The sequence below is a fragment of the Dinoponera quadriceps genome, unplaced genomic scaffold (genome assembly GCF_001313825.1).
Source record: "Dinoponera quadriceps isolate SergipeBrazil2010 unplaced genomic scaffold, ASM131382v1 scaffold1852, whole genome shotgun sequence".
NCBI lineage: Eukaryota > Metazoa > Arthropoda > Insecta > Hymenoptera > Formicidae > Dinoponera > Dinoponera quadriceps.
In genome coordinates, this window is record NW_014556131.1 from 324,494 (window position 1) to 348,904 (window position 24,411).

At 45.5% G+C, this 24,411-nt stretch overlaps 1 protein-coding gene across 1 annotated transcript in view; it reads left to right on the forward strand.

Annotated features, from left to right (window-relative positions):
* Positions 1-219: 219 nt before the first annotated feature.
* LOC106746875 overlaps positions 220-24,411 on the forward strand; it is a 31,899-nt gene continuing 7,707 nt past the window's right edge. Inside the window, exons 1-5 of the mRNA XM_014623995.1 lie at positions 220-1,044; positions 1,434-1,659; positions 8,970-9,085; positions 11,829-12,065; positions 16,600-16,751. Coding sequence (XP_014479481.1) covers positions 220-1,044; positions 1,434-1,659; positions 8,970-9,085; positions 11,829-12,065; positions 16,600-16,751 — 1,556 coding nt within the window. The remainder of the gene's footprint in view (positions 1,045-1,433; positions 1,660-8,969; positions 9,086-11,828; positions 12,066-16,599; positions 16,752-24,411) is intronic.

Below are 24,411 nucleotides of genomic sequence, written 5' to 3' on the forward strand. Positions count from 1 at the left end.
AGTCGGCCGCGAGTAGCCGCACGACGAAGCGGCTTTTCGGTGTATCGCGACGGAAATGGCGTGCTGCTCCTTGAGAATCGCTCGAGAGAGAGCTCGCACGGGCGGCGTAGGCTGATAAGGGCGTGAAAACGGGGAACGTCGGAAGGGAGAGACCGGGGCGAGCCGACAGCTTTTCCGTGGCTCTCGGCGCCTACCGACGACGAGGACGGATATGTCTGGATGGGTGGTGTTTGCTCGTGCCGCCGCGGCCGCGGCAGCCAGCTCAACGCCGGCTCGATCCTCGACCGGGTGATCAGCCAGGCGAGCAACGAGGACCAGTGCTTGCTGTATCGGCTGGCCAACTACAAGAAGGGCGGCGAATTGATAGAGGCGTACAACCAGGGCGGCCAGCCGGAGGTCGAGAAGCTCATCCGTGAGCAATTTGGCATCCTGCTTTACGCGGATGGCAAGGGCCAGACGATCAATCGCGCCGAGTACCTGCGCTGGAAGTTCCGCGACCTGGAGCAGGTCGTGCTGCCGATCGAGGCCTCACTCTCGAGGTTCGATCCGCTGGCCCAGTGGAACGACCACGAGGCCTGCTGGCAGATGCAGTACAGGGGCTCGTTGGGCGAGACCCTGCTGCACGTGCTCATCATATGCGACACGCTCATGCACACCAGGATAGCGCGCACCTTGCTCAAGTGCTTCCCACGGCTGGCCATCGACGTGGTCGAGGGCGAGGAGTACCTCGGCGCGAGCGCCCTCCACCTGGCGATCGCCTACAGCAACAACGAGCTCGTGCAGGACCTGGTCGAGGCGGGCGCGATCATCTCGCAGCGGGCTATCGGCAGCTTCTTCCTGCCGAAGGACCAGCAGAGGATGAATCCGGCGAGGAACACCGATTACGAGGGGCTCGCCTATTTGGGGGAGTACCCGCTCGCGTGGGCCGCCTGCTGCACCAACGAGAGCGTCTACAACCTGCTGCTCGATTCCGGTGCGGATCCCGACGAGCAGGACACTTTCGGGAACATGATTTTGCACATGGTCGTGGTGTGCGACAAATTGGTGCGTATTGCGGCACGACCTCGCGCGCTTGCGCGAGAAAGAGAGGGCGAAAGGGAAAGAGAGAGAGAGAGAGAGAGACCGCCAAGTGTTTCCCCCTGAAAGCGATTCTCCCTTTAATCTCCCGAATAAACGTGATATTTTTTCCCTCTTTCAACAGCCTCCCACGTCGCCGGCGCTCACGCCGGATCTCCGAACGCGCTCGTAATCGCGTTTTTACGGTCCGCGGGAGAAACGCGTCCGAATCTTTTTTTCCCCACCTCTCGCGTCCTCCCGCAGATTTCTGCTTTATCCCGGAATGATCGCTTCACCCTCATGGAAACCGTCCCGGCAAGTAATTCCGCGAGGCCAAGCAAATCATCTATACGGAGGACTATTGTTGTTTGACGTAGGACATGTTCGGCTATGCTCTGCGACATCCCAAGCTTCCCGCTCGCAACGGGATCGCGAATGCCGCAGGCCTGACCCCGTTGACACTCGCCTGCCAGCTGGGGCGTGCCGAGGTCTTCCGTGAGATGCTGGAGCTGTCGGCGCGGGAGTTCTGGCGTTACAGTAATATCACCTGCTCGGCGTACCCTCTCAACGCCCTCGATACGCTGCTCCCGGACGGCAGAACAAGTATGTCGTAAAGCTAATCGAATTACCGCTGGTCGGCTATCGTCGCGGGGAATCGTCATCCACGGTCCACCGGATCGTCAGCCTTTCGAGTGGGCCGCCACTTTGTCGCGCGTTTCCCGATTAATGGCAACTATAGCGATATATAGCGAGTGGAACGAGCGGAGTGCGCGCCTTTCTCTTTCCCATCTCACCCTATGGCGTCTTTTTTTCCTCTTCCTCCCCCTTCGCACTCATCTTCTTTAGCCTTCGAAAATTTAGTTTGCTCCAGAGACGCGGGCTGTCGAGCCTCTTTCTTCGCCCGCGGCACAGTTTCTCCGCTGTGAAAAATCCCCGGGCCGCTCCCGCTTCGAAAATTCGCTCGGTCCTCTCGTCGATTTCTTCGAGCTTCGAAAAGTGTCAGCGCGATACCGAGTCTCCTTTTCGGCAATTACCGTCGATTACTTATCGATTTATGTCGCTGTCTTCAAGTCGAATTTCCTCTCGTTTACCGCGCACACGCATTCGTATACACGCTGTCTCTTATTTCCTTTTTATGTTTTATGTATGTCGGGAGAAATTTACGTTCCGGGATATGAAATAAGTCACTTCTCCATCCTTTTTCTCATTCTCTCTCTCTCGCTCTCTCTCTCTCTCTCTCTTACTTCTCTTCCTTTTTCAATCTTGAATATTACAACGTGCTTCAAGTCTGAGACGAGGTATCTCGCGATGAGGACATTTTCGGAATATTCGGTAAATTATTCCGGTGTCTTTTTTTTTCTGTTATATGTGCGGCTTATGTAAAATTGTCCTCACGGTTTCCGTATACGGCCTGCTTTCGCGTAAAAGCGTCCTTACAAGAAGAAGATGGGGATAGAGCAAAAATTGCGACGTCGCGAGTGTCGGAGGAGGCGAGGGAGAGAGAGGCCAATATAGCGAGAACAAGAAGGGAGGCTTTCCCCGTAAAATTGGATACGAGAGTAAAATCGAAGGCAAAATCGGGTTGCGAAGTTGCTGGAAAAAAAGGAAATTTTACAAAGTTCTTCGCGTGCAGGCTGATAGTAAACCATACCGGCAGCAGCTTCCCCTGGCGCAACGCGCGGATAACATTCTCCGGCAGAAACTCGCTGATATTGGCCGGTTATTGGCGACGCTTTCGTGTCGTTATCGCGTTGATATTTCCATGTTTTGACGGTAATTTAGAGCCGAAGTCGATTTCTCATTTAATTGAAACCCGGGCGAGATAAATGAAATCGTTTTAGGAAGCGCGATGCAAATTGCAGCGATGTAATTTGATGCCGATGGTTTATACATGGTTCTACGTTTAATTATGTATACAGCGGGTTCCGCCGAAAGATTTGTACATTATTAAGCTTCATTAATGTGTTTCCGATTGGTTGCCGCGATGCAAGTCCATTCGCCGTGAAAGTCCCAGTCGATTTCGACGACAGTGCCAGCATGAGTAATTTAGAGGCGCTTCAATAAACAACCTTGCACGAAATTTCTTCATTTTTTCGTCGGCCCAGTTTTTTCGTTGATCCAAATTTATAAATTTCGAAACGTGGGTAAGCGGATTTGATTTTGCTCCCCACCTCAAGCTTTAATTTAAACGGAATCCTCATTCTCAGATTCGCCATGTTTCTAAGGCACACACACACACACACACACACACATACACACATATATATATATATCCTGAAATATAATCCCAAAGTTTTTGATCCGGATCTTAGATTGATTCGATTTGACGAAGTAACGGATCCCCCGAATCCCATGGAAATTTGTCGTCAGTAAGTGCGTGTCCGCGGCTAAAACCAACCGTGATATCCCCATAGGAGCGAAGGGGGTGACACGGTTCGGTTTCACCCTCGCGTTTGTCATGTCACCGAAATTCCCCGTCGGAGAGCCGCCGCAAGATTCTGTCGGGTGGAGAGCGGAGAGGGCCGGGAAAGCTTTTCGTGTTGCCGTTCGCATTTTAAGAGGACCGCCAATCGAACTTGCGTGAAATTCTATCGAAGTTCGTCGGTCGTGGAAAGCGTTGCCGAGAAATGGATGCGACCGTCGTCGTCGTTGTCGTCGGCCCGGGTTTTCTCCCGGATGTTCGCCGAGAGCGCCGCGAAGCGATGCGGATGCCTGGAAGCGCGGTGGCTCGTCGTGGGATGCAATTACGGGCATTTAACGAAGTTTCGAGATTAGCCGCGGACTCGACGAGGAGCGAGGCGGCGCAGCGCGACGCGGCGAGACGCGACGCGGCGTCGGGAGCTCGCGTTTCATTTAGTTTCGGAATCCATTATCCCTTCGATCCTTCCTGGCCGCCGCCCACCCATCTCCCCGCGGCATAGGCGCCTTCGTCGGGACACGAGCGTCAACCGATTTCGTAAGGGTGGAGGTGACGACGAGGGCGTCGGCGGAAGAAAGTAACCGCGCCGACGAGGGAGAGAGAGAAAGAGAAAACGGCGTTGTAGTGAGGTGGGCCGAACTTTCGGCACGTCTTTCCTACGGACACGCTTAATTACTCCGAACCAAGACCAGAGAACGGTCCAAGTCGGAGGGATGAGATTGGTAGGTGGTGGTAGAGAGCAGTGGCGGCGACTGACCGAGAGAGAGAGAGAGAGAGAACCTCGGTGGCGGCGGCGGTCAAAGGTCGGAGCTTTCAGCGGGAAAGCCATTCCCCTCGTCGGCTTCGCGCTCCGGCGTTTTTCCTACCTGAATCCACGGCAGTCGCGCCGTGAGCGCGGTGCTCCATGCAAAAAGACACTTTCACAACTACTTCCGGTATGATCTTTGCGGCGCAAACTGACCAGGCTGTAGCTCCGGGAGTCGGGGGAGGGGACGGAGGGGGCGCACGACGCTCACGCGCGATCAATGCGCCGCTGGATTTCGCTGCGCTATTCCATTCTCGTGGATTAACAATATCGTACGTGCGAGCGCGCGAATATATAAAAAGCGAGTGTGATTAATGAAATTCGCGGGTTAAAAGGCGCGAGACGTCGCGGTTAATTTCGTATTCTGGACGCACCACCCCTCCCCCCCCCCCNCCCCCCCCCCCTCGTGTCTCGTGTCGCGCTTGTACTTTTATGTAAATTCGGGGGAGTAACAAGATTAATCCGCGAGTAATCGTGCGGCGCGAGAGATACGACGTCGCGTGTGAACGTCACGACGCGCGACCATTTGAGCCGCTTACGGTATTCTCGGCCGAGGACAGATTCCTGACGACGCGCTGGATCGTTAAGACGCTCGTCCTCTTTCAACTCGCGCTCCTATTTCAGAGTTTTCTTTCACACATAAGCGACGACGCCACATAAGAGGGCTCTCTCGGCAGCTTTCGAGGTCGAGTGGAAGCGATACAGAGTGCGAAATCCGCCCGAAGTGTACGGGGACAAAAATATTCCACCCGGTGTGTTGCACACAATTTTCCGCATTTTTCCCTTCGGCTCTAAGATCGTCCGATACGTTGATCTAGGTGTAAAATACAAACTTGTGCGGGAGACGCGGCAGAAACGTATTAATACAAATAAAATTCCGGATATAAACGATTAAAGCGAATTAATTTTTACAATATGAGAGGGTATACAGTTTGATTTTATTATTTTAGTGGAATTTAACTTGATATGAAAAATATAAGTTGGTTGCTTTGCTAAAATTTAAAAGTGATATTAACTTACAACCCGTTAAAGCTAACGAGTTTTGCGTACAAATTAATAGTTACATATTATGTTATTGCAAAAACCACATATACACACGTGCAACGCGCATCTTGGCTTCACATTTGTACACAATTATAATATTTTCCTCGAGTTATAACATGCTTTGCTAGAATAAATAGCCACGGTGTTGCGTGATCACACGCTGCACAGAAAGAGCAGGAAATTAAATTAATAAAATGATTTTCTTGGCTCACCTCTAACATGTTTGCGTCGACATTCATATTTGTGAATGAACGATATAATCCTGCAGAGTATATGCGCATACTGGAAATATATCGGCGAATGTGTCGATAACAGCTATGTACAAGGTGTACACACGATAAAATTTTAATGACAGATTTGTTTTATCTAGAGTCGCTTTACAAAAGTCAATTTTGACGTGTTACGTTAATTTTTTAAATCAATTCCTGGCGAGGTATGATTCACGCGATACGGTATAAAACATAATAATATCGTCACTTCCTTACAACTTTTTAAAAGGCTTAATTCGCGCATTTAATTAACGCGCATTTCAATTTAATCGACATGCTTAATTTTCAATATTCCACACTGCGTCGAGTCAAATGTTCAACGAGGAAAAATTGCCTTCGAATTCTCAGTGTCACCCGGTAGAGGCCAACGCAATTTTAATTATCCGTTGAACTGTCACAGAGCTCCTTCCTGTTTTATTATTTAACTTCGATACCGGAACGGCTATCGACTTGCCAACCCGAGAAAAATGTAGAGGTGTGCTAATATCTATTTCAAGAACATCCGACGCACACATTCGCGCATTTCTGCGACATTAATAGAAGACCTTTGAGAATAAGCGGTAGAAATGGCAAACTCCATAAAAGTAAAGTAAATAAAGGTCTCGTCTTACATAGGCAAAAAATATAAATACGGCAGTAAGTTAATTTTATACCATGGCGTTAATTTTATTCCCCGGAGCAAGGTGTAGGCGACCTCGTATGATATTTTATCCAAGAGCGGAATCGCGCATTTATGGCACACGTGTGAAAGCTAAACAACGCTGCGCGTTCTCAAGATCTCGCGATACATTTTCAACTTAAGTGCCTTAAATTTGCATATTGCAGCTTTGGGCTTACGCGAATTTAAATCCGTCACCACTTAGGCTACTCGTCCGCTCGAAAGATACGCCCTGATTAGCTTCGTAAACGGCTCCTCCGAGATAATTACTGCCGATCAGAGCAAATGGAGCGGCCAAAATGGTAGTTCGTTATTTAAGCTCGGTTCAATGTCCGGCCGGGGTCACTGGATAGTCCTGCGCTGAGGAAGCTTGGGGGAAAACTATCACGCGGCTCTGTGTTCCAAAGTCAGATATAATTACGAGCTGCGGTAACGGACACGCGTTAGTAACTTCACCGCGGACAGCCCGGGCCTCGTCGGGAGATCAGCAGCCGTCATTCAAAATTGAAGACCGGACGATCGAAGGTATCCGCATTAGCATCGGACGGGAGCAGCAACGCGTTTTATCGCCCGATCGGCCAGCTCGAAACCGAAACTACCCTCCAGAATTATAAATATGTAAGCGTTTGAGAGCTTTGAGATCAGTGCGAAATTCGCTTCGCGTGCGGATCATGCGAACAAACTCGCCGTCAGAGAGTTTAGAATTTTAAAATTCATTTCAAGATCGATTTGAATCCCTTCCTGTTTATTAATTGCAGAATATTTAATCAATGTTCCCTCAAAAAGAAAAGAGAACAAAAATATATGTGTATATACAGAGCGTCTGTCGCTAAATGGGACATCCTTCGTATACTTATAATTTAGGTCAGTGTGAACAGAAAAGTTCTAGCATTTTGCTAGCAATCACGTAAATTTTGAATTATTAATTATTGAAATGGCTATGTTTCTTTAATTAATAACTCAAAAAATTTTCGTGGTCATTTGCAGAATATTAAAGAATTCGTTGACTCAGAACGAACTAATCTACAAGTACAAATATAGCGGCCGTTAGGTACACTTAGCGACAGACATCAGTATGTTGAATCTTGAAATTCGAACCTTGAATTTATCGTTAAATAAAACAGCCGCTGTATACTTGTAGATTAGGATATTCTGAACAAAAAAAGTAAAAATAGCTTTAGTGCGCGCTACCGCTATCTCGGTGCGTGTAGTGAACACGTACAATTCATACGTGTGAAGGTTGAGTGAAGGTTAAATAAACGACGAGCAATGGACAAGGCAAAAGTATATGTTTATGGTTAGCTTTAATCCGAAATGAAATCCTTTACCATTTTGCAAATAAAGCAAAATTTTGCATTATTAGTTAAAGAAGCCTCTATACTTAACCATTTTCAATAATTAATAACTTAAAATTTTTCGTGGTTTTGCAAAAGAAGAAAGTAGAAGAATTTTTTTCACATTGATCTAAATTACAAGTATATGACAGATAAGACACTTAGCGATAGACATCTTATATATATGTATATATATGTCAAAGGATATCATAGAGTAATATATATAGACAATAAGCAATTTTATATAAATAACGGTCCACTAAAATTTTTATGTTACTTTAGCAAGATATATATATATTAATTTAACATATATTTATGCGATTTTTAACATATTCCCGTATTAAAATAATACAATAAATTTCAGTGGACCGTTATTTACACAGAATTTTTTATTACATATTTATTACTTCAGCTTACACGTCAAGAAGGGGCTTGATTTACAATTTTTCCTTACTCCACACTCCTTCGTGCACATCTTATATTTATTTGTTTATATTTTATATTTATTTATATTTATTTATTTGACTAAATTAAACCGAATACACATAAATATCACCTCGCGTATAAAACCTCCCTTATTATTTCTATCATATTTTTTCACAGCCTTTTCCATTGGGTGATAAAAAATAACAAAATATAATTCATCTGCAGTTTACGCACTCGTCGCGCTTGAGACGTTTCGAAACCGAGAAACAATGTTTTTGACAGGTCAAGCTACCGTGTACACCTTCGTCTAAGTCGAGCGGTAATTAAGGACTCCCGAGGATACAATCCTCCAAGTTCCAATTACTTTAGCACTCGCGCCAAGCCGGGGCGAAGTGCGACGACAGATGCATGCGATCGATACAACCGAGTCTCTCCCTCGTCGTGCACATGAACGTTGCACTTAATATTTCACGATGCGCGATTCGGCAGCACGGGAAATATATATTGATCGGCAATGGCAAAAATGGTTAAAAGTCGCTAACCGTGACTTGAATATTTAAACATCGACCTAGCAATGCAGCCGTTATTGCCTCGGATTGGCCGGTTCGTCGCGACGATGCAAGGCGAAACGATGCACCAGATACATAAACACCGATGTTTTCCGGCGACTGTCCTTCCGCCGATCGCGAACATTCTCGAGTGATACGTTAATGGCACCGAGAGACACCCGTCGTTCTCTCCGGTCGAGGGAAAATTTTCGCACCCCCCCCCCCCCCGCGCTTCGGGAAAACTTTCNCCGGATGCGACGGGAGCGTCGAAGAGGCCGCGCTCGCACCTGCACGGTACTGCACCCCGCTATACGCACGCTCACTAATGCAAAACCCATAATTATCGCGGCGCAAACCCTAAAGCGATGTTCCATTAACCGCAAATGGCTCTCTCCGAATTTCTATTTCAGACTGGAACTCCGCGCTATTTATCATTCTGAACGGTACGAAGGAGGAGCACTTGGACATGCTGGACGGTGGTATTATTCAGCGATTACTTGAGGAAAAATGGAAGACCTTCGCGCGAGTAAGTGCGTCCACGTGATGGCGTTTCCCGCTCTCGTTTCTCGCTGAATTATAATATGCGTTATAGCACACCAACTTTTTCGTCCCTTCGCCGTCCTCTCTCTCTCTCTCTCTCTCTCTTCCACTCTCTCACTCCCTCCTTTGACCGCACATTTAGCGTTAAGTGCGACCGTCTGTGATTCTAAACTTTATTTATCTTATGCAAAGGTCACACGCGATGTTGCTTCAGCTTGAGAATCAGACTGCGGGCTCGCTTTTAGCGCTGAATATGCGGTCAGCATACGGCGAAGTGCCTCTGCCATCACGCTTGACTTTACGTTAACGGTGACTCGGGGATATTCTGTCTGCAACGATAGAATCTCGCAACACACGCGTCGACCGTCCCGCGGTGACGGTAGCTCATCTTTTATTAATTCGATTTTTAGCGCCATTTCGAATACCCAATTTTACCCGTACGCTTCGCCGCGGAATAAAATATTGGTCTCGTGAGGAATAAAGTAGTAGCCCTTGCCGAAGACAACGCTTGCATAATCGCACGTGTAACCGACAATAACAATTTCGACGGAACGTCTCGAGAAATCAACAATTTTACGTACGATCGTCTCTCTTTCTCTCTCTCTCTCTCTCTTCGTACGTGCTAGAGCGTAGAATTACACTATGCTAATGTGTCTAACGTATCCGCGGTATCCGGGATTTGCTCATTTCTTTCGCCAAACGTAGAACACGGCCAGTTCCTTTCAGCTTGTAACTCTATTGGGTATTCATACGACCTTCCCGGGTCTTACACCGAACAAAAGAAAGATTTCTTTTCTTCTCATGCTCCGTACGTAACTCAATGCACCAAAAATGGGAGTTGCTTCTTTCGCAGCCGTTCAATTTTATATTTTTGCGCTCAACGTATATACATCTCGCGTATATTTGCGTAACAAGTAGCGCTCCGTATTGAACGAGCGTATTAATGATTATGCAATTAAGCGAATGTGTGCGACGTATCTTTCCGCTTGGATAATCTTTAAATAATATGGAATATATTACGGTTCACGTCAGAATTAATATATTAAGAAATAAAGGATTTAACTTGAGAGAGATTGCATGTGAGATTACTTGGAAATTATCCGTGAAGCTATCATTAGCTCCCGATATTAACCAGTTTCGTAATTAGATACTAAACAGATTAGCTACTAAATAGATTGATTAGTGAAAACCCGTTTCTAAATTTGGAGAATACGTCATATCTGGAAATAGTGATGACGGTAATGAAATATTCCTCATATTTCGGTAAGGTATTTCGGTTTCGCGCGAGGTATCTCCGTTTGCGAGGGAGTAACTTTGGGGAACGAGATAAGTCATATTCTTCAAATTCTCCACACGACTTTACCGTTAGAGGGAGGGAAAAAGTGATAACGTCACTGGATCGGGCCGCATCGAAATACCCTTCCGAACGCCGGATATAGTTTACACAATTGACAACGCAAGTCGGCCGCGTTGGACGGATGCCGATAAATAACACGATATTTCGGAATACCGCATGACTCCGCGAAGCGAACGGGTGTCGCGAACACCTTAGTCTTTTTTCACGTGCGACGCCTTCGCGCTTCGGCTGAATTCGGCTCCGCCGGGGACTTTTCGGCTCCCGCTTATATCGATATTTACACAGTCGGCTTTATAAACAACGTTTCGCGAAGCGATGAAAACACGTCCGTCAAGCGCGAGTTTCTCGGGGGTTGTCCGATTTAACGATAAAACAGTGCATTTTCACGCGCGGTGGAGCCGTCTCGGACGCGAGCGCGGAGATGCGCCCGTCTAATTCGAGATATCATCGCGTTGTCCAGCGCGACGTCGAGTACGATATCCCTCTCTCTTCGCCTCTCCCCGCCTCCGTCGAGAGACTTCGAACGATTAACACCCGATCAGCCGGTCGAGTGACGTCGACGAGCGATAGCGTATAATTGCGTCGGTTATTTCAAGTCACTCCGTCGGACCGGCGGCGGTGGGCTCAGTGATTTCGAAACGATGGCTATCGAAGTTATACGGGCGGGCTGATTGCAATTACGATCGCATCGCGAACGAGCTTCCATACGTCGAAAGCCCCGAGTCGATCGGACGGCCGTGTATCGCGCATATTATAACTGCACCGCGTGTCCATAACGTTGTCCCGTTTATGGCACTAATCACGGCCGCACGTAGATGCGGTATCACCGGCGGCGCGGATCCCCTATTATCCGATCGGCGGAGTCAATCCGGCCGAGCGCGCTTCGTTAAAACGATTTCGTCCGTTTAACGGAGCGCGTACGCTTTGCGGCGCGATAACGAGAGCGGGGCTCTTTCGAGATGACGCGAAGAAGGTTCGGCGGGGTGATATCGCGAGATCGATGTCGTTCGGCGAGTAAACACACGCCGATATCGCATATGCGGCGAGAAAGACGATATCGTTCTCATGCGGAATCCGCGGCTGGGTATCCCCGGGTCATCCGCCGCTCGTCGTAAATCACGCCTTCTCCTCCGGCGTCTCTCGGTATCCGCGATACGACGGACAGAGGGAGCCGGGAATCGATCATCTCGAGTGGCCGACTCGTAGCCGAAAAATCCCCTCGAGCTTAGCCCCCGGGAGCAACGATATTTTCGTCGCACCCCCGTCTCTCCGCCCTTATATTACCGGTCGTAAAACTTTCCTCTTATGTTCCGGCCAATCGATGCGGAAAGTTTCGTGAGTGCATACGCCGACGTCTATTCTCCACGGAAAGTTGCAGTTCCTGAAGCGATTGATTATCTTGGTGTTTCACCTGGCCTCGCTGTCCTTAGCCGTGTACTTCAGGCCCGCGGACATGGACGCGGTGTTGCTGCACTGGCCCGAGGAGATAACGGACGTCGTCCGTATCGCGGCGGAGTGCAGCACCGTGCTGGGCGTGCTGAGTTACATCCTGGTGCAACTGGGCGGCGAGATGATCAACATCGGTCCGCTGTCCTTCCTGAAGCAACTGGTTGGTAGACTTTTTTCCCCGTTCCCGCGACGACGACCTCGCCGTCAGGGGCGTTTTACCCACACGGCCGCGCCGGCTTCGAAATTCTCATGGTACGAGAAATCGATCAAGTTGCGAGACCGCAACGGACGCTAATTAAGCTTTCGTATCGTTTTAATCGGGTGATCAGATCGAAGCGTGTACGAGGCGAACGCTCCAGGCTCGGAAACTGCGGTTTCGATCTAGCAACGCGTTGAACCTCGTTGAAGAGAGATACGATGTAATCCAGAATAATAGAAAGTCTCGAACGGAGATCTGCGCGATTTTTCTTCGAACCGTTCCGTAAATAGTCGACATTCTGATGCTACTTTGATGTTCTCAAGAATAAAAGAATTGCGCCTATTCAGACGGCTTGTAAATGAATAAAAATCTGCTTCGACGGTGGCTGAATCGAAATCTTAGTACTGCATTAAGTCTACTTAGTTCTACATTGAGCCCACAAGTGGAGAAAACGGAAGTAACTTCCGATTTTCTAGCATCAAAGGAACATTAATAATGCTCCTTTGATGCCACAAAGGGAATTTAAACCTGCGGGGGAGAAATTTTTAATTCTATATTGAATCTTCGAGTGAAGAAAACGGAAATAACTTTCCCACTTGTAGCATCAAAGGGAGCACAATGGGAGATTTTTGAAGGCTTAGCTTACAATTAAATAGACTTAATATAGACTTGAAATTTTGACCCGAGCATTTTTCAACTTCTCCTTCTCGAACCTTTAATTCTACAGATTAAATTTTAGTGCTACCTTCAATAATCTATTTTGACGCTAAAACAGCGGGAACGGAAATTTAAAACATCATCAACGTCCAAGTACGAGTTGTATTACAGAATTGAAACTGAACCTATTTTGTTACTTTAACTTCTACTGTATTATAGAATTAAAGGTTTAACATCGGGTCAAAATTTCGATTCGGCTAAATTTGGCGTGAAAGCCGACGTGATCAACGAAAAAGTCGAAGAATCGGACATCTAATTTCCAACGTAGGATTCAATTCGGTGTTTCGCGCGTCCTCTTTTTCCTAATATCCCGATATAAAACGCTGCATACGGTGAATACGGTCCCCCCCCCCCGGGTTCTGAAACAAAACAAAACGCTCCTGCATCATCTCTGTCGTTTCTCCCGATCGCGAAATGTCCCGTTGTTTCGTGACGGCTCGCAACGATGCCGATGCTGGACCGTGCAATTTCGGTTGCGATGCAGCCGGCTAAGTGCAGCCAGTTGCGCAAATCCGAGAGGCTAGTGAACTGTAACGGATCACGATGGATGCGCGAGGTATATTCCGCGGCTGCTGGAAACCGTACGTTCATGGCACTAATCTTCCACGCATTAATGAACCCGAAGAATGAGAGAAAGATAGGTCGATGATTACGGGGCGCATTACGAATAGCCGTAAGGCAATAGCGGTGGCGATATCGATGAGAGACCGGTATTTCCTATCGCTCTCTCCTTTTTTTTTTCCCGTAACTTCATTAACCTGCGTGTTTGCGATCGGTTTGTCTCACGGTCCGAGGAAGCGTCTGATGACGATGCTTTTTGCATCGATATGTCGATAACTATAAACTCTCCGCGAAGAGTTTTCCCTTTTCCTTTATTATATCACAAATGAAAGGACCAGCCTCGGTTTTCTCCGGTGTATCGGGCCGATAGTGAAATAGATTTAACGTCAAAAACGTGATATTGATAGGAAACGATTTATAAGGGACACTTTTTGTTTTTCAATCTCTGTCGTAAGGTAGGAAAGCGCGCGAGAGTATACACGCTTTTAGAAAATAAAACGAACGTACGTGCGCGCGCCGTTGTCCCTCCGAGAGATTAATGCCGCGATATCGGATTTAATTATCGGATTGCCTCGAGCGATATCGCATTATATAGCCGAATATCGTAGGAAAATGAAATCTCACCCGCGGGAAGACACCGCCGGCAGCGAATGATTGATTGCGTCGCAAGTATTTTTGGTAGAATCGATATTTTGATATATGCCCCCGGTAACAAAGACGGATCCTTCTCCTTTTTCAAGCGGGACAAACGCGATTGGTGCAACCTCCAATTAAAATTTCCTCTCTCTCTCTCTCTCTCTCTCTCTCTCTCTCTCTCTCTCTNCTCTCTCTCTTAGAAGAAAAGGAAATTATAATTATCGGCAGATGGTTCACAAACATACGTGTACATACCTTGCATGATAACATTTTTCGTATGTTTACCTGCCGCACGATTTTCGCACGAGACGCGAAAACGTAAAAAAGATTCGTTGCATTATCGGTTATCTATCCGTATCTATCAATTAAGAGAGTATATACATATATATACCGTCGGTTATTACTCGCATTGGATCGATACGCGCATACATCCGCACACCATACTGCGGCGCCGTACCAATACAATCGGGGCAACGTAAGCTATATTGTTGCATTATTAAACCCGAGTCCCAGTCTGCGCGTCCGCTTCGATTTGCGGGTAATTAATACCGGCGACGATTCAAAAACGTTAACGCGCGCCCGATCGCCAGCCTCGTCGTCGCTGCGTGTAATTTGCCTGCCCCAGGTGGTCAAAAATATTTTACCTAATTACGTGTAAATACAAGCTCGACGTTTCATTACTTAAAGCCCGAACTATGCGCTCGTTTATTTATTTGGAATCGCATTTTTCGACATTTCACGCGCGCGGAAGCTTAAATCTTATCTCTCCGGTTACACTGTTATCGAAAGATCGGCGCGTCATTTGTGGGTTTTGCGAAAATAATTACTTTCGCTCAACCTTTAATTCTGTAATTGTTTTGAAACAGCGAAACGATATGCAAAACAGTCTCGATGTATCGTAGAAAAATATTTCATTCCTATTATTTACATTCTACGGGATTCTCCCGACGACTTTCATATTTAAATTTTAGATCAATGTGCTTACGCAAAGTCAACATTAAGGCAGTTGGATCGCAGAATATTTATTTTTAGTGACACATCAAGGTGACCACTCATAAAGTATTCATTCGTTAGTATTTATCAAACTAAAAAATTACGTTTCTATACATTTATTTCATCACTTAAATAATAAATGTAAATTTGAAACGAAGTTCAGATAAACATATGTATACATATATACAATATTACAATTACAATATTACAATTACGAAAATATTATTATTTTTTTATTTTTCTTATTAATGTTATTTTTATTGATTTCATTAGTTGATCCAATAGAGATACACAGATAATAGAAAGATATATATATATAAGTTTTTAAATATGTGTGCATATATATGTGTATATATTTTGAGTACTATAAATTATGAATTTTACACCAATGAATTTTCAAAACAAAATGGACAATAAGTCTGACATTTTTGTATCACGTTTCTATATCAGTTTTTAATGTTACGTTATTTTTCATTAAAAAGCCATTCAACAATTACGTCACACTCGGATATTTTTTTTAATTCACCCTTCCTTTCGTCACAATTTCGTCACAAAGTATTTTCCCCCTTCCAATATTACGTGACATGTGGAATTACTCCCCCCTTCCCTCTCTGGACGCAGAATAAAAAAATAACTTATAACTATATTGTAGACACCCGGCTAACGAGATGACGTCAAATGCCGTCTTAATGACGCCGCCAACGTCAGAGACGCATTTGACGTCATTAAGAGGTCATTTGACGTCATCTTGTTAGCTGGGTAATAATTACCAAATTTCGTGTCATTATCTTTCTCTAAAATACAAATAATTTTTAGGCATATAAGATCAAATTAATTACTTTATTTTATAATTTTGTTTGGTAAAAGTCGTGTTAAAAAAAAAGTTTAATTAACATTTTGATTATTAACACGAAACCATGTCGAAATTTTCACCAATTCTAATCAAATGTGTCACGAATGCAAACAAAGTGGACAATCACGCATATCCATAATTACAAATTATGCCATCTAATGTGACGTGCCACGGCTTTTACTCCCTCCTCTCTGCCATCGCAGACTGTCACGCAAGCTAATAGACCTCCCCCCTCCTCCCCCGTGTGTGTGTAATTGGCTTGAATAGCTCTTTAAAATCCTAAATGTGGTTTGAAAGAAATTACAAATATAAGTTAAAGATAAAAATTAAACGGGGCATTAATTTCAAAGAATACATACGAAAATTGTCATCTTTAGATACGAACATCTCAGCTTCCGAATGATCCATCCACTTCTAATTGCACTAATAATTAGGTTATGTTTTTAAATCTATATATAGTGTAAGTGTAAATGAAAATTCTTAAAATACTAATTTTGTGCTACAACTACCTTGAAGCAGAGGTAGAAAATAATACGGAATACTAGTACGTGCTCGGTCAAGATACTCTTGTCCCCGTGCATCGCGCAAATTTCGCACCGCGCGGTCTCGCCGTCCGTTACATAGGAAGGTATCGAAATTGCACGAAAATATCGATTTCCCTGCGGACGTTCCTGAAACGTTGCAAGAGTGCATGCGGCTACACTAACGTTCCGCCTGTGCGCATTTGCATTTCAGAGCCACGAACCGGCCAAGTTGATATTCGTGATCAGCAATCTGCTCATTCTCGCGTGCATTCCATGTCGTATCGTCGGCAATCGGCACGCGGAGGATGCGATACTGGTGTTCGCCGTGCCGGGCTCGTGGTTTCTTCTCATGTTTTTCGCCGGGTAAGTAATATACAGAGACGGCCACCGACGGAGAGAGAGGCGGCCGCGAAATTAAAGTGGTTGCAATTTACCGGTACGACGCGACCGGGTCACACTCGTTACATTGGCCACCCGTTTGTTTTACGCATCATTTTAACGCTCACCACCACCACCACCACCACCATCGCCATTTCCGCTAGAGGCGGCCGTCACGTATGTGTAACCGGCGACTTGTTTACAGCCAGCTCCCGCACATACCGCTCGTAATTTGTTGGGCTGAATAGCGAATGGATCTTTCTTTTCTCGACGCACTTCGGATATAATTAAACGTGCTTCTCCCCCGGCTTCCCCCGCCTTTTTATTTATTATTATCGGAATTACATGCGGGCGCGCGCGTGGAAAAGATAATCGCGATTGGCTATTTTCACGTCACATTTCTCGTGAAAAACAGGATACGCGCTAAATATGGTAGATTAACGAAGGAGAGAAGGAATATTCGTAGTCTCGAGGGTCTCGAGGGAAAAAGACCGTTGCTCTCATATTTATGAAAGAATGAATTCTACACACGCTGTGCGTTATTTCTTTTTTTAACGTACAGGTTACCTGTTACCTGCTACCACGAAAGCGCTCGTTACGGGGCGGCACGTGTATTAATATGCGCGACGATCCGCCTCGACAGGGAGGTCTTTTCGTGATTCTTCGCGGGGAGACTTTTGCGATTTATTGTTCGATGCTCCTATTTAACTGTTTTCTCTCATAATCACATTCATCGGCATGATTTAGGACTCGTAATTATATGCACTTTTTCCCCCTTCTACATAGAGAAAATATTGTAGAAAAATTACTGCAAAAGTTTGTAACGTTGAAATATATCGGAATTATTATCGAAATTATTATGTGTGTAATAATGTCATCAGAGATTACAACACACGTGATAATTCCGATAATAATTCCGGCATATTTCAATATTAATTATCATCAATATAAAATTATCATCAATATCAAAATTTTTGTAGTAATTCTTACCGCAATATTTATTCCGTGCACACGGAAAAAAGAATTAGCTTCCACGGCTGAAAATTAACTATTCATACAACTGAAATTTACCACAATTTTTAGAATGAAAATTTTCACTCGAGTAATTTTCAGCTGTGGGAGTTTATTATTTTTTTTTTCGCGCACCTATCGCTCATTTGCCGGATCAAGGCGTCGTAAATCACCGCAGGTCGCAAAAAAGAATCATCCACCTGCATAACGCGCTGGCACGATTTCCCGTTTGGACGACGGGAAAACTTTCGCAAGGATCGCGAGGGCTGCTGCTTCGCTCTCTGTCCGTTAGCGAAACGAACACGCTTGTAACAAACACTCCGCCGCTTAACGACACTTTGACGAACGCCTGTCGACGAACATCTCCCGCCCGCCTTCCGACGTACTTCCGGGAAGAATGGGACAAATGGTTTATCGAGGGGCGAAGACGTGCATTCGCATTGTGCTTATACGTTCCTGATACGTGATATCAAAGCTACGTGACCGACATCGCGAGTGGCAGTCGGATTGCAGCTGCTCCTTTCGGCAAACTTCTCGTTCCGCCGGTTCGGACCGACCGCATACACGCAAACATCCCGACGACGACGCTACATTTCGGCGGATACGCGGGGTGTCAGGTGGACGCCAACGGTTACTCGTCGCTCCCGCTTTTCGGCGGGGGCCAGGTAATGACCATCATTGCAACGCGATGCGTTTGTCGGCGTTCGACTCGATTCCGAACGATTTACCGTTTCCTCAACGACCGAATTAAGAGCGGAGTTTCATTCCCGGATGTGTTTCCACAATTAGAAGCTTTAAATCGTTACCGTCCCCCTTCCTCACCCTCCTCACCTCCTTCATCGATCCATTTTTGTTATATCCACGACACGGTACATTCCTTATTTCTTATTACGTTATCTTGAAATATTTGCGTATCATGACTGCCGTTTTGGAGCACCGCTGCCGATTCATCAAATTATCAACAGTCATAATGCGCAAATTTGGTTGGAAATTTTCGATACCACTGTGCCCAGGGCGCAGCATTAATAGAGTCCGCTGTTCATTCGGAATCATTGGTTGCGTTCAGAAAACAACGGTTGAATAATTCGTCAATATAATTGGTTTAAATTTAGGAGTCCAACAGTAAAGACTAATAATCATTAACCGCTCACTGATCGCTTGTGTTTTCTGAACGTAGCCGTTGGTTGCGTTCAGCGAATGCAATAGTCGCACAACGGTTGAGTAATTCGTCAACGTAATTGGTCTAAATTCAGGGATCTAACAGTAAAGGCCGATAATCATTGCTCAATGATCGTTTGTGTTTTCTGAACGTCGCCGTTGATTCGTTGGCTCATCGCTGCGTCGAGCTCGGGAGGGACGTTTCCTCTCACATGCGCCAATTTCCTCTGGCCATCAGCAGCCGGTTGCGCGTCTATACTGAGTACGAGACATCGTTGCAAATCCAAGTGTGTTATTTTTACACGCTAAACATCTAAAAATAACACATTTAACCGAAGCCCTTTTCACACGTTTTCTGCCGTTTTAGGTTATACGTCATTTAAAATTTAAATCGTGTCAAATGACGTCGGTTAAAACGACAAGAAATGTATAAGAATGGCCTCAGCTAAAATAACACGTTTTGATATGCAGTGGTTGCGTCGATAATAATGGTAAACAATAACACGGGGGAAGCGTCCCTGCCGGAACGCCTAGTCAACGAATCATTGATTCCGAGTGTACATCCAAGAGCGCAGGAATGCAGGTGCGATTAATTTTTAGCGACTTGTGCGACTTCGCTCGCCCGAGTCGAGACTTCTGAGACAACGAAGAACGCGCCACGATCAAGCGGTGAGCATTATGTCGGCTCTTCCGCCTCTTGCCTGGTATCGCGTCGTATAAGGTGTATGGGAGGAGTACTCCTGGAACTTGGGCACAGAGGCGCAAAGAGTGTATATTGAATTTAAACAGACGTAAAACGGCGGCTCGTAAATGGTACATCGTAAAGCACTTAGGCCGTAACTTTAGAGGCGGCTGTAGAGCGGGCTCCCGCGTTAAATTTTGTGCGAAATTAATCTCAGGCGTGACTGTGGCTTATTGCCAAGCGAACGACAGCCGTGATGGAGGACAAGAAACACGGCGCCGAGTGCGCGGCTGCCTTTGAGGAATTACCGCGCGTATACGTGCTTAAACGAAGTGACGCTGGGGTCTAAAGAGGACCCTGATGGACAGTAATTACGCACGGGGAAATGTCGTTCGCTCTCTCCCTCCCTTTATCCTTCTTCCTCTACGTCGATCCTGCCCTCTTACGTCGCGCTAAATAAATAAAATCTATTGCGCTCCACTTTACGAAGATCCGGTAACATATTGTGTTAGTTTTTTTACGTTCAAAGTTCCGGGTCGAACTGTGACCGCGTTAAATTACGGCGTCAAAAATAAGGCCGCGGATTTCTCTCACGATATCGCTCGCTGTTCGGCATCGTTTTGCGCTGCACTTAAAGGTAGCTGGCGCCCGTCAAATCATTCTCTTAAGAATCCTTTCAAATTCTAGACACATATTGATAGAAATATTGAAAATATCGTCATTAATTTCAATATTATGCGTGGAATTTAATTAATATTGCAGACAGTCCCGAGATAAACTAGCAATTACAGTTACGTACGTTTTCTTTTTACTTAAACTACCACAAAACCGGAATAATTTTAGCATTCATTCAAATTAACGACCGGTAGTGTACGTGTGCACTTCTATTAGCTCAACTTACGTACAAATAAAGCACTTACATCTAAGAAAAATAAATAAATAATATATCTCCGTGTTTACAATATCATATACATATTTATCTTAATTTCGCACAAAATTAACATCTATTACTTAAATCGATAAATAAAGTTACAGAAATATCCTTCTTCCTTCGGTAAGTAATAAAACTTACAAACTCACAAACCCTTTAGTATCGCCATTGAAAATCCGCCATTGAAAACCACGGACCGACTACCTTAATGCGCTTCAACGTTTCCGGCGCGTCCTGCACATTCTCTTCGAGATCACGACTATACGGACAAGGGGTTAAGGGGCCTCGCTTAATTCGCATTACATCCATGCACGCGCGACGGATACGGCTGTAAATTAAACGGCAAACAGAGTCGTCCTTTTTCCGACGAGTCGCTCGTAACGGGTGTCACATACACACACCCGTACATGTGCACGTGTAACGTGGCAATTCAAATGTTTACACGCCCGCCCTGAGCGAATCCGTGGTGGCTTGCGCTCGCCGTATATATACGCGCTGTACACGCGAAGATATTATTTCAAAGCAGCTGCTTCGAATCCATCGGTTCGGGTATTGATTAGAGCAGCGACAATCGCAACTGCTTGACTTTAATATCCATCGTCGCGAGAGGCCGCGACGGCGGCTCATCTGGTATTAATCCGGTATAATTGCCCGCAGCTGTATCGCGAGGCGGGAGAGGGAAAAGGAGGAGAAGAGCTCGGCGGTGCTCTCTCCTCCTTCTCGAACTTCGCTAAAAGTATCGGGGAAAACTCGCGCAGAGCGGAAACTTGTTTGCCGAGCGGAAGTCGGCGTGCCCTATTGATTTTTCCGAGACAACGTATACGCGCCTGATACCCGGGACAACGACGTTATATCCCTCATCCAAGTTGCATCGCTTATATCGCGCCGCGCTATACGGGGGTGTATTATTCGGGTGGCGCGGAAACGAGGGAGGGAGAGCGGTGTGTCTTTTCTACCGTGGCTGTCCCTCCCTTGAACTTACTCCGAGAGAAAGACTGAAGATTTATGAACGCCGATAACCCTTGACAAGATAAGGTCACCCATCGATTAGCGGAAGAGGGTAGGACCGGCAACGGACCGACGACGTCGTCGAAGTTAATGGAGACTCGATCGATGCTCTCTCTCTCTCTCTCTTCCGCCGTTATTTGTCGATCACTTGCCGTTCGTCCGTCTGTCCGTCCGTTCGCCCGTTCGTTCGTTCGTTCGTTCGTTCTCCGTTGATTCATTCTCTCTCGTTCGCTCGTTCACCCGTTCGTTCGTCGCGGAGGCACGTGAGTCTCTTCAATCTTAATCCCGGTCGAATGACGAATCTGAAAAATTTGTCGGCCCGTCGACGGGCGCGGAGATACGCTGGGATTAAAAAGCTTTTGTTTTCCGTTGCCGTACTACCCGTCCGGCGGCATCGATTTTAATCGCTCGTCCTACGGTTCCGCCGAGTTCCGGCTCGCGCCCATTGTGCTCGCATATGATACGCCGGATGCCGCGAGTCTCGGATTACGGATCGTTTTGATTTTATCGATACGGACCATGGCACACTGTAATCGTATAGCCGCGAACACAACGGCAAATTTAGTAAGTGCGTTGCAGAGGCGAGGCGCGAAAAAATCAAAGGTTGAAGAAGCTCCGAAGGATTCCGGCGCAACAGTGAATGGGCGATCTCTAATTCATTTTAATTCAAACGTTCATATAAGTGAAATTCTCAATCAATCTTCATTCTTTCCGTGAGACAGCGTGACCGCTGTTGTGATGGATCCTTTAACTCTCTTTAAATCTCTCACGATTGTACAACGACGTAGACTCGATATAAATGTCAGCATCCAACCGCCCATTTGTATTCTTGTTGAATAACCAAAATCGCGAATTGAATAATCGAAATATGCAAGTTATTAGAGGAGAAGGATATTACGACCCTTGTAGATGTGCCTCCCCTCAATATATCCGCTATTAGGTAACGAATTTTAAAAACGATTACTTGTGGAATCGTTCTTTTCAATAGCCCGTCATTGCGCAGCAGAGCTAATACACAATAGCCGGTATTGGTTGTAATGCATATTTATTTTCGAGCATTTCGAAACGTCTTCAAGGTATAGTAATTTTAGCATTTAATTGCACATATTCGTTCTTAAACTTCAATTTAAAATATTGATTATTAATAAGATTACTGTACGGAATACAGATGGGGCGGGGGCCGTATTATCACCTTCTCCCCTATATTTTTCACGTCATCGTGAAAAGTATCACACGAATAGTAGAAATGTGTTATTACAATCGACGATATCGATGACGGAATAAATCTCTCGAGAAGCCCCGTCTCTACTTTACGATGGGACGACGAAGTATAATACGTTAATACTTTATCCGAAGTCTGCTTTATATTAGTTGCGATTCCAACTTTGCGATAACGAAAAAGTCGTAACTTACTTGTGTCGGCGTATTACGAAGTTAATGCAATCAGTAATGCGCGAACTTAAAATGAAATTTCCTGCCTGTGAGCGAGTGTAGATACATCAATATAGAGAAAGACCTTTAAACGTTTTAAATGCCCTACATACCGCGTAATGAATTTTCTTTTTTCTTCTTAATTTAATTCCAATTTAATTTTATTACGTGATATAATTTGTACACGCGATGTATAATTTTATTATGCTGTTATCGGAATCCGTTTGTGCGCGTGTGCGTGTATGAATAATTTCGGTTATTCGTCATGATATTTTTTTATTAGCAACGATAAATCAGAATACTCTTTCTTTTTTTTCTCTCTACGGTGTACATACAAATCATTTAAAGTATAAATCTCGCGGGAACGATGTACAAGCGAGAAATACGCACTCGCATACGCGTATTATCAATCGTTTTTTCTGGGTTAATCAATAATATATTTACATTTTTCTGCTCTACCGGTAGAGTTATTAGCATTTAATTATTTTATACTGGTTATAAATTTGAGCTGCGTGTAAGAAGAGTGGTTTACATATGCTGCACCGAATTGCTGCACAGGCACTTTTCGTGCCTGACCTGTTCGAGTTATCGCGGCTACTGGAAACGCGATAACGTGCGATACACTGAACTCCAATATCAGGCGTTCAGAGCCACGCGCTTTTTAAGCTCGTTAACCGATCATTTCATTATCGAGAGCCTTCCTTCCACGTAACTTAATGCCGATGACGATAATATATGCAAATAACGTTCTATTTCATCAAATTGCTACGATGCGCATTGACCGTTTTTAAGCGTGTAATTATTGTATCTAATCGTGTCGGGGAAATTAGACCAGTCGAATGACAACTTTTAACAAGCTTATGCACTAATTGATACCGAGCTGAATTACGCCGAGTTGAATTACGCCTGAATTACGCAGGAAATGCGCCGGAAGAAAAAGAAACAAAGCACACATACATACGTATATTAATTTGTTCGCGGTACGACGACACGTCAAATTCTCTTTGGCGATTGCCGCGTTCAAGGTAAAACATACACACCGTTTCGACGGATTAGGCGAATATAATTATGTATCTCGTGTATCAGGCCGGCAAATGTTTTACGATGGATTTTGTATGCATAATGTTACACGTGCTCGCGCACACACACGCACATACATATGCACACGAGCGAGATCGATGTCGATGGCGTTAATAGACTGATTTACTTCGGACTTTGATGCGTGAATACCGCGCGCTGAATGGAACGCGGCACCTCATTCATGTAATAGCGATAATCACATTTTGTTGGCACCGCTAATGGAACTACAGATTCGCAGTAAACCGATGAATAGAGCGAGGAATGTAGAGAATTAAACCGAACTGATGCGGAACGCGCGCCGCCAAAAACGTTACTCCGGGCTGCCGACCCCCTCCCCCCCCCCC